The sequence below is a fragment of the Molossus molossus genome, unplaced genomic scaffold (genome assembly GCF_014108415.1).
Source record: "Molossus molossus isolate mMolMol1 unplaced genomic scaffold, mMolMol1.p scaffold_m16_p_4, whole genome shotgun sequence".
NCBI classification, from domain to species: Eukaryota; Metazoa; Chordata; class Mammalia; order Chiroptera; family Molossidae; genus Molossus; species Molossus molossus.
Window position 1 is genome coordinate 100,156,629 of NW_023425377.1, and position 10,208 is coordinate 100,166,836.

Genomic DNA, 10,208 nt, shown 5'->3' on the forward strand with positions numbered 1-10,208 from the left:
ACACCCTACAGAAAAGGGTATAAAGTATAACTGAAGAGCATAATGAATAATTATAAAGAGAACACCCAGAATAAAAAATAAAATATTCTACGCTCCGAGACATCCTCTACCTCCTTGTCTCCTCCAGAGCCCACTCCTTTCTGTCTTGAGGTAACCATGGCTCTGACTTGTACAGTTATCACTTGACTTTCTCTGTACTCTCCTAAACTATGTGTGCATCTTTAAAAACATAGTTTAGGTTTGTGTTTGTTAGAAATGCACTTGAGTATAATTATATAAAATGTATCATCATTTGTCTATTTTCATTTGTTCAATATTATCTGTGGAAGATTTGGAATAGAGTCAGAATTTATTTCATTTTATTGTTATAAAACATTCTAGTCTATGAATATATTACTATTATTTATCCGTTCTACCATTTTTGGACATTTGGATTGTTTCCAGTTTGAGATAATTAAGAGTAATGATGCAATAAACGTCATTTTTCATGTAATGTATTCTGATCCAAATTGACAAGAGTGAGTTCTGTCCCTATGGCTGAAATATAGGATAATAAGATATGCATGAACTCAGCTTTGCCAGCTAATTCCAAACTGTTTTCCACAGTGGTTGTACCCATTCACAATCCTACCAGCAGTATATGCACTATTCCCATTTTAGCCTATTTTATAGGTGTACAATGGTATTTTATTTTAGTTTTAATTTGCATTTTTCTGATTACTGATGACACTGAGAAATTCTTACATGTGGAGCAACTACCTGAATTTCCTTTTTGTGAAGTTCAACTATTTGGTTCATTTTTCTACTGAGTTTTCTTCTTTTTACCAGTACTTTGGTTTTTTTCCCAGCTTCATTGAGGTGTAATTGGTAAATACAATTGTAAGGTATTTAAAGTGTACAATGTGATTTGATATATGTATACACTATAAAAGGACCCCCCCATTGAATGAACATATCCATATCTTTATGTATTCCCCCCCTTTTTTTGTCAGAATATTTAAGTTCTCCTTTCTTACCACATTGTTTTACATATACATTTTTTTTATTGATTTGTGAGAGAGAGAGAATGAGAGAAGGAAAGAAAGAAAAACAAACATCAATATGCTGTTCTACTTATTTATGCATCGATTGATTGCTTCTTGTATGTGCCAGAGATCAAACCTGAAAATTTGGTGTATCAGGATGATGCTCTAACCAACTGAGCTACCCAGACAGGGCTTCTTAGCAAATTTCAGTTGTACAATAGAATGTTATCAACTGTAGTCACCATGTGATACATTAGATCCTAAAACTTAATCTTAAACTGAAAATGTATATACCCTTATACTAACTTCTTCCTGAATTTCCTTCAGCCCATAGCTCCTGGCAATCATTTTGTTGTATTTGAAATTTTTTTCTTTATTGATTTTTTAGAGAGAGAGGAAGGGATTGGGAGAGATAGAAACATCTATGAGAGAGAACATCCATTGGTCACCTATTGCATGCCCCCCACTGGGGATCGGGCCCACGACCTGGGCATGTGCCCTGACTGGAAATGGAACTCGCAGCCTTTTGGTGAATGGGTTGATGCTCAACCAGTGAGCCACATGGGCCAGGCACTTTTGTTCTATTTGTATGAATGCATTTTTTTTTTTCTTCAAATCCACATATAAGTGATACCATAAAGACTTTGTCTGGCTTATTTCACTTAGCATATAATGCTCTCCAGGTTCAACATTCAACTATGTTGTCACAAATGACAGGATTTATTCATACTTAAGGCTGAATAATTTCCATTATGTATCACCTCTTCTTTATCCATTTATCCACTGATGGATGCTTTGGTTGTTTCCAGACCTTGGGTATTGTAAAGAATGCTGCAATGAACATTGGAGTGCAAATATCTCTTTGAGATACTGATTTCGTTTTCTTTGCATATATACCTGGGTGTGGGATTGCTGATAGTTTTATTTTCAATTTCTTGAGGAAAGAAATACTCTATACTATTTTCCACCGTGGCTATACCATTTCACATAATCACCAACAGTATACTTGGGTTCTCTTTTCTTCACCTCTTTGCCTGCACTTATCTCTTGTCTTTTTGATAATAGATATCCTAATAAGGTGATAAATCATTGTGGGGTTTTTTTGTTGTTGTTGTTGTTAATCCTCACCCAAGGATATTTTTTCCATTAATTTTCAAAGAGAGTGGAGGGAGGCAGGGGCAGGGATGGAGGGAGGGAGGAAGGGAGGGAGGGAGGGAGAGAGAGAGAGAGAGAGAGAGAGAGAGAGAGAGAGAGAGAGAGAGACATCAATTGGTTGCCTCCCCCCATACCCTCTCCACCACCACCAGGGCCAAGGATTGAACCTGAACTTGACTGGGAATCAAACTCATGACTCCTCATTGCAAGACTGATGCTCACTGCTCACAGGCCACAGTGGGCAGGGCTCTCATTGTGGTTTTGATTTGCATTTCCCTAATGATTAGTGATGTGGAGCACCTTTCATGTACCTGTTGGCCATTTGAATGTCTTCTTTGGAAAACTGTCTATTAAGTCCTTTGCCTATTTTTGAATTGGGTTTTTTGTTATCATCTCTTTTAAGCTCTGTGGATCTTTATATTTACAGTTTTCTTTATATTCTGTTAAAACTGGGCCAATACACTGAAAGCTTGATCAAGCTCCTAGAGGTAAAAAATATGGGGGCCTCCCTGTGACTGGGTCCTCATGGAGTTTTTCACACTAAGACTCGTTCATACCAGACCTCTACTAATGCATCAATTGTAGTTCAAGTTTTTCTACACCAGCATTGTTCCCATGGAAGTTTGGCTTAGCAGTTTCTGCTACAGTAAGGTATGATTCTCCGCATCTGCCTGTCTTAATTTGGAGGGCAGCAGTTGATTCTGGGACCTCACTTCTCTGACAGATATTAGAAGAGTTGTTGGGTGTTCAGTTTGCTCAGTTTTTTGCTTGTTATGGTAGGTTCCAAGTCATTACTAGCCAGACTGAAAACCAGAAGTTGGGGTTTCTTTTTCAAGTGGTGAAAATGCTCTGGGAAGGAGACTTGACTTAGGATGATAAATATGCAATACAATATACAGATGATATATTGTAAAATTGTACACCTGAAACCTACATAATTTTATTAATCGATGTCACCCCAATAAATACAGTTTTAAAAATCTAAAATAAAAAGAAGGAATAAAAGTGCTGTGGAATTATATATACAGTGATGATGATTACATAACTCGGTGACACTAAAATACACTGGAAAACACTTTTAAAAAGCGAATTTTGTTGTGTGTCAATTATATTGCAAAACACAATGAAGGAAAAAATTTTGCCAAAAATATAACTGATTTTTCTACTGTTCAATCCTGATGCTAAAGCAAACAGAACCTCAGGCAAGGCTGGAGGCAGTCCTATAATAAAATATAATTGTGTCTAAAATATGTCAAAAAAACACAGACTATAACAAAATACGGCTAGGTGAAAGGGCAGTTGTATAATATCATCAATATACTTTGCTTCGGTGTATTTTTTGGCTTGAGTGAAATATTGTTCACCTTTTGTGAACATCAACAATTTTAATGGAGAGTCCTTTGTGTTCTCTCCCAAGCAGGATATAAGATTTAGAAGTCAGGTGGGCAACAGTCCTTGTTCTAAGACTACTCAGGTGGCAGTTCCCAGCCAGTGGCTAGAGGAAGAGACCAGGTAGGGTAATGCTCCTGGCTCCTACAAGGAAGGTTGACAAGAAGCTCCTGAGGTTTTGAACCCTATCCACTTATTGGGAAAATGAGCCCAGAAGATGACTCAGGCATTGGCTGGGAAGCCAGAAAGACCAGAAATTGTATAAACCAGGAAGGCAGAAGAGATAGAGAACTGGAGAAAAGGAAAACAGATTTGCATTGACAATTCTTGGGGGGAAGAGATCTATGTCTCAATACTGCACCGTTGCTTAGATTACCATGATTGGGAACCTGTGTTGGAGCTCAGAGGATGGCTTTGAAAAATACGTAATTTTTATCTTTCTGAGGTTGTTTAGAATTGGGGCACGCTTGGATTTCCTACAGAGGATGTGAGTAGCTCCAATAACAGAAAGACTGGAGAGGGAGAGTTTGGGGAATTTGGTCAGTGTGGTGTGTGAGGAGGTTTTCAGTGTAGGTGAAAGACTCGCGGTTAGAAACCCAATGGCCTGGATTTAAATCCTGGGGGTCATTTAGTAGCTGAGTGACACTAGACAAGTTACATAACCTCTCTATGCCTCCCTTTCCTTGTCTGTGACATAAGGAAAACTTGCCCTACTTTATAGGGCATTTTGTCATAGTGCTATATCAGTGAGAGTTTTTATAAGAAGCAGGAAATGAATAGCAATAAACATAAACCCACTGTAGAATTATATATTTCTATGTATGTATTTATACCCACACAATAGGTTGCATGTACACACACACACTTACGCACGAGTATATTAATAAAGGAATCATTAAATGAAGGAAAAAAAAGGAAATCTTACTCATTTGCCCTAGAGAGCCATGTTCTCATTTTCAAGGGTTCAGACTCTTAAGTCTATCATGCTGTGTAATGGACCACAGGGATAAGTAGATGGAGACTGCAAAAGATTCATGTCTCACTGAGCAACCCATTCTCAGGCAGAATCCTAGACTGTGGAGAAAAGCAAGCCTGGCTGTGATGAAGATCTCGGCGTCAGCTGTGCCCAGAAACTTACTGAATTGTAGTGATGGACTAAGGCCCGATTAACCTCTAACCCTAGTTTAAATCCACCGCTTTTTGCTGTGTGTGTGTAAAAACACTTTCCCTGGGAAAATATCTATTTATTTGGTTGTCAAATTTTGAAATTATAGTATAATAGGTATTTATGTATATTTCCTCAGAAGTTTGGAGAATAAAAAAGGGAATGAGAATATCCAGTTAATAGCAAGTAAGTAAAGTTAAGATGAATAGGCAAATTCTATTTTTAGATAGACTCCTCCAATTCAAAAAGGAATGATGGATACAAATAATCAAAATGGCCATTTTCTCTCAACTCTTCCACTTCGCTCCATTTCTTATAGCAGCTAAAATCAGAAAGGAGGGTAGTATTGTTATGCTCTAATAATGTAACTCGTTAAGGGAGGAAACAATTATTTTTTAAAATTTAATCTTAGGTTCAGCTAGTTGATTAATTTACTTACAGTAGATAGACCTGGCTTTGATTTCTGCTCCTCCTGTTACTCAGTGTGTAGCTCAAAACTTTTCACTTGAGCTTCAGTTTCCTCTTCTGTGAAGTGGCCAAATATTAGTCACACATCCTCAGAGGTACTTAAGGACTTGACATAGTACTTGGCACATACTGTTTAAACTAATTCTAGCTAGCCCTGGCTGGTTTGACTGAGCAGTAAAAGCATCAGCCTGTGGACCAAGGGTCATGGGTTTGATTCCTGGTCAAGTGCTCATACCTGGGTTGCAGGTTCAATACCCCATCCTGGTTGGAGTCATTAAGAAGGCAACCAATAGATGCATCTCTTGCACATCTATGTCTCTCTCTCTCCCTCTGCCTCCCTTCCACCCTATCTAAAAATTCATGAAAAAGTATCCTCAGGTGAGGATTAACAACAACAAAAAATTCTAGCTATTATAATTTTATTCTAAATTTATATAAGTTACCTTATGTACTAAGCCGATAATTTATTTTTGTTCTTGAATTTAAGAAAACCCAGTGGTTCTATAGTTTGCATTTAACATGGGCCTTTATTTCTTGAATCACAATGGGTCTATTGTTGACTCTAGACTTTACTATTAGTTCATCAACATCTTTGGATAAAAGAGAAAAATTTGATATTCAGTTCATTATTTATGTAAAGCTAAGGAATCAGCAGCCTACACAGCTGAACAAAAATCCTAGAAATGGCCATTTTTGCAAATGTGCTTACAAAGAAGCATCTATGTATTAAGGCTGTTCTCAAGTAGCAATCTGTTTCCATAGCTCCTAAGTAGAAAAGGAACATTTCCCGTCAGACCCTTGAAGCAGAAAAACATGCAGTTTATTTTTTAAAAAAATTTTTTAAATGTGTTTTTATTGATTTTTTTTAGAGAGAGAGGAAGGGAGAGACAGAAACATTGAAGTGAGAGAGAGACATTGATAGGCTGCCCCTGCAAGCCCCCTACTGGGGATTGAGCTAAAAACCCCGGGCATGTGCCCTGACTGGGAATTGAACCGGGACCTCTCAGTTCATGGGACGATGTTCAATCCACTGAGCCACACTGGCTGGGCGAAAAACATGCAATTAAAAATTCTTGGTTTGGGTAAGAAAAAATGACATTTCCCAATATATATTAAAAGTTGATTTTAGCCCTGGCCGGTTTGGCTCAGCGGTTAGAGCATTGGCCTGCGGTCCGGAGAGACCTGGGTTCGGTTCCTGCTAAGGACATGTACCTCGGTTGCAGTTTGTCCCTGGCCCTGGTTGGTTGTGCGGGTGGCAGCCACTCGATGTGTCCCTTCACGTCGATGTTTCTCTCTCTCTCTCTCGTCTTCTCTCTCCCTCCCACTCTATCTGTGCAAAAAATGGAAAGAATGTCCTTGGGTGAGGATAAAAAAAAAAAAAAAAAGGGGGCAGTTAATCCCTTCTAAAAAAAAAGTTGATTTTAGAATTTTTTTTCTTGTTTAATTAACTAAAGTCATTCTTAGGCATAATTTTAATTCATGTTATCATTCAATGTTAAAAATTTTATATTTTCTTGACTTACAAAATGTGTCATGAATGTTTCTAAAATCTACACTGTCTTTTTTCTTTAGTTTAGGAGGGGAAATAACATAATAAAAAAACACCTCCTTGGTAAAGATGAACTTAGGAGGGGGAGTCCAAGAAAATTTCAAAATTTCAGGATGTGAAGTCAATATGCTCATAAATGAGAAAGAAGGAAATTTAGTCATTATTTATTCATTTGTTTGTTTTAGAAATTCATATTTTAAAACTTCTAAGTACCTGGCACTGTTCTGAACGCATTGGGGACAAAGAATCATGTAAAATAGTCCCTGCCTTCAAGAAACTTCAAGAAGCAAAGGAGGAAGGCTGGACCATCAATGGTAATACCACAGTGTAGAAACGATTTCATTCTCAAGCAGATACAGGATGCTGTGGAAACATCATGGGAGGGAAGACATGGCATCACAAAAAAAAAAAAAAAAAAGGAAGAAGAAGAAGAAAAAAATAAAACAAAGCTGCGTTGAGACACAAAAGAGACTCAGGAAAAGCAAAAACAATTTTAATCCAGACAATGTCTCCTCTTCAAAAATCCACACGTTTAATACTTTGTGTATATATTACATCAAATATATGTCTTGTTCTTTAAAATATCTGTTCTCCAAATGATTCTAAGGCTCAATCATGATTACAAGATACATGAAATTAAGTATATTAACATGACACAACTACTCAGGACTCTATATAATGCACTATTTAAAAGACTCCACAAGGCACACAGTTTACACAGGATAACATGGGCTATATGAAGTGTCTGCAGTTTTCAGGTATTTATTCCTGCTAACCAGGGTGAACATTCTTTTAACATTGTGCCTTGATGTCCTTTTTTAAAATAAGGACACTGAAAATTTAAAATGAGTTGCTATATAGGCACTGACATGTGGAAAATACACTTAGTGTTTTTATACATTGTAAGCTGTAAATGCCTTTCTAATTGCATGTATATTTATGCTAGAAAGCTTGACAAACACAAAACAGTTTGTGAAGAATGAAAAACCCCTTGGCCATCAATTCAAATAAATATAATTCAACTATTTGCAGCATTATACATTTAATTATTAAACTAATTACTTTGAAATCTGTTGATTGTTTTAACAAAATAGTTTTGAAATTGGGGAACTGCTTTCACACTGAATTCTTGTGGGTGGCCCAATCCCCCATTAATTCACAGCTGAGAAGTATATTTTTATGCATTTTTATCTTAAGTAATAATTAATTAAAAGCAAATGAAATTGTCTTAAAATTAAAAAAATGCAAATCACTCCTGAATGACTTTAGACTGTAAGTATGCAAGACATAAACTCTTTTACCCCACATCTTGAATGCTGTTTGCATGCTGTCATCTCTGTAACAGACTGAAATGATACATATTGTCACATTAGGATCACTCAATCTAGTGACAATCTAATCAGGATAGCTCAATGCAATAAGAGTATCAGGTGTAGTGCTTCTAAAGTCATTAATAACAATATTTTAAAGAAATTTCATTTCAATAAATACAATATAAAAAGTTTTTATAGTATATGCATCAATTTACAAAAAGCACTTCAAGGATATCTGGTCAAAACTATTGCCAGAAGATTCGAAAGCCCAGACATTTTGTTCCAAATGCAATTAAAACAGCTACAACGTAAGCAGTAAAAAGCAAGACAAGAACATCTTAGTCCTTCTTCAATGAGTTCAACCCCTTTCCTTGGTTGAACAGTAATCAAAGCATCTTGCAGGTTGTGCTTATTTTGAAACATATGTCAAGTGGGACAGAATACTACAGCAGTTTCAGATCATTATCATTGTTGTTGATTTTTTTAAATGCGACTGGGCTTGCTTGCTTCAAAGAAGTCTTAGAAACATCTGTGTGCATGGTAGACATGGCTATTGTCTCGTAGTCATCATCCCGAGACCGGAAATCACAAAAGTTGAAGAAGAACTGCAAGTCTCTCTGGAAATTTTTGTTCAAGAATCCATAAAATATGGGGTTGACACAGGTGGATAGCATTGCTGTAAGGTGGCAGAGCAGGAAGAAGAGATTATGGTTGCATACAGCAATGACCTGATGGTTCCAATCAAAGACAATATTAAAGATGGTAAGAGGCAGCCAGCAGATTGCAAATGCTACCACAATGGAGAGCAGCATGATGTTGATTCTTTTGGTTTCACTGGACCTGTACTTATTGTCTCTCATCTTGTCCATCATGTTGTTTCTCCTTTTTAAGCGTATATATATCTATAGAGGAAAGAAAAAAATGAGTTCAAATAGAACCACTCATTTAATGAGGAATTCTTTGGAGAGAAGGTAAAAATGGAAATGGTGGGGGAGGAAGTTTTCTTACCTTGAAGTAGCAGATAAATATAAAACCGAGTGGACCAAAATACTGCAGCACCAAGAGGAGAGTGGTATAAGACAACCTATCAGATTCTGAGGGAAATTTATCATAGCACACATATTTGTCGTTGTACTCATCAAGTGTAAAATTCTGGAGTGGTTCATCAGTCATGACTTGATAGATCAGGAAGGGCAAAGAAGAAGCCACAGCAAGGAGCCAGATGACAGCAATAGCTACATAAGCATGTCTATTATTTGGTCTCCACCCTCGTGGGTTGATTATCAGCTGATGTCGTTCCACAGCAATGAGAACCAGAGAGAAAATGGACACAGTGATCGAAACACACTGCACAAAAGGATTCAACTTGCACATTGCCTCACCAAAAACCCAGTGGTCCATTATTGTGTAGACAAATGTGAAGGGGAGACACATGATGGCAACAAGCAAGTCTGAGAAGGAAAGGTTCACAATCAGGATGTTGGTAACATTTCTCATCTCTTTCTGTCTTAAGATAATTATGATTAAGGCCAAGTTTCCAGTGACCCCAAGAATTATCACAGCTCCATAAGCTAGTGCTAATATAAATATCATGGCCAAGGGCAGATGACAATCATCAATTTCAAAAGCCAAAAACTGGGAATTATTTTTTGAAAAATTATAGTAGATTGAATGATTTTCAACCCGTAAAACTACTGTAGAATTCATTTTGATTGGTTTGGTAGTTATCAATCACTTTAGACAAATGGACAGTATGTTTCTTCAAAGCAGATCAAATGTTCAGCTTATTCTTATTCCCCATATTGGCATCCATTTATCAAAATTTTTCTGAATTCTTCATTCCCTTGAACTGAACAATCTGTAAAGAGAAAATGACCAATTGCATTACTAATTTTATTGAGGGCAGGCAAAATGAATTCTGACTCATAATACTGTTTAAAGGAAAGACACTAAAATAAATAAACAAAATAAAATCTGCATAAATAGCTTTATAAAATAGCAGAAACAGTACAAACATTTTGAAAAAAATCTCAAAATTTTTCACTGAACTTGCTTACACACTGAATTTCAGTAAAACATGGTGGTCTGTAAATTAGTAAGGTGTATGTAAATCTCATGTCCAACATCTTATATAAACAGTACTA

General features: G+C 36.6%; 1 protein-coding gene across 1 annotated transcript; it reads right to left on the reverse strand.

Annotated features, from left to right (window-relative positions):
* Window positions 1-8,209: 8,209 nt before the first annotated feature.
* NPY1R (neuropeptide Y receptor Y1) lies at window positions 8,210-9,922 on the reverse strand. The gene is made up of 2 exons (XM_036241014.1): window positions 9,073-9,922; window positions 8,210-8,966 (listed from the first exon to the last, which is right to left on the reverse strand). The coding sequence occupies exons 1-2, from the start codon at window positions 9,769-9,771 to the stop codon at window positions 8,508-8,510; spliced, it is 1,158 nt and encodes a 385-aa protein (XP_036096907.1). The 5' UTR covers window positions 9,772-9,922; the 3' UTR covers window positions 8,210-8,507.
* Window positions 9,923-10,208: the final 286 nt, after the last annotated feature.

What these genes read in the sequence shown, in the direction of transcription:
- NPY1R (XM_036241014.1), bottom strand. Translation starts at nt 9,771, where the DNA reads ATGAATTCTACAGTAGTTTTACGGGTTGAAAATCATTCAATCTACTAT. An exon ending in TATTTATCTGCTACTTCAAG is followed by an intron (nt 8,967 to 9,072) that starts GTAAGAAAACTT and finishes TTTCCTCTATAG; the next exon opens with ATATATATACGCTTAAAAAG.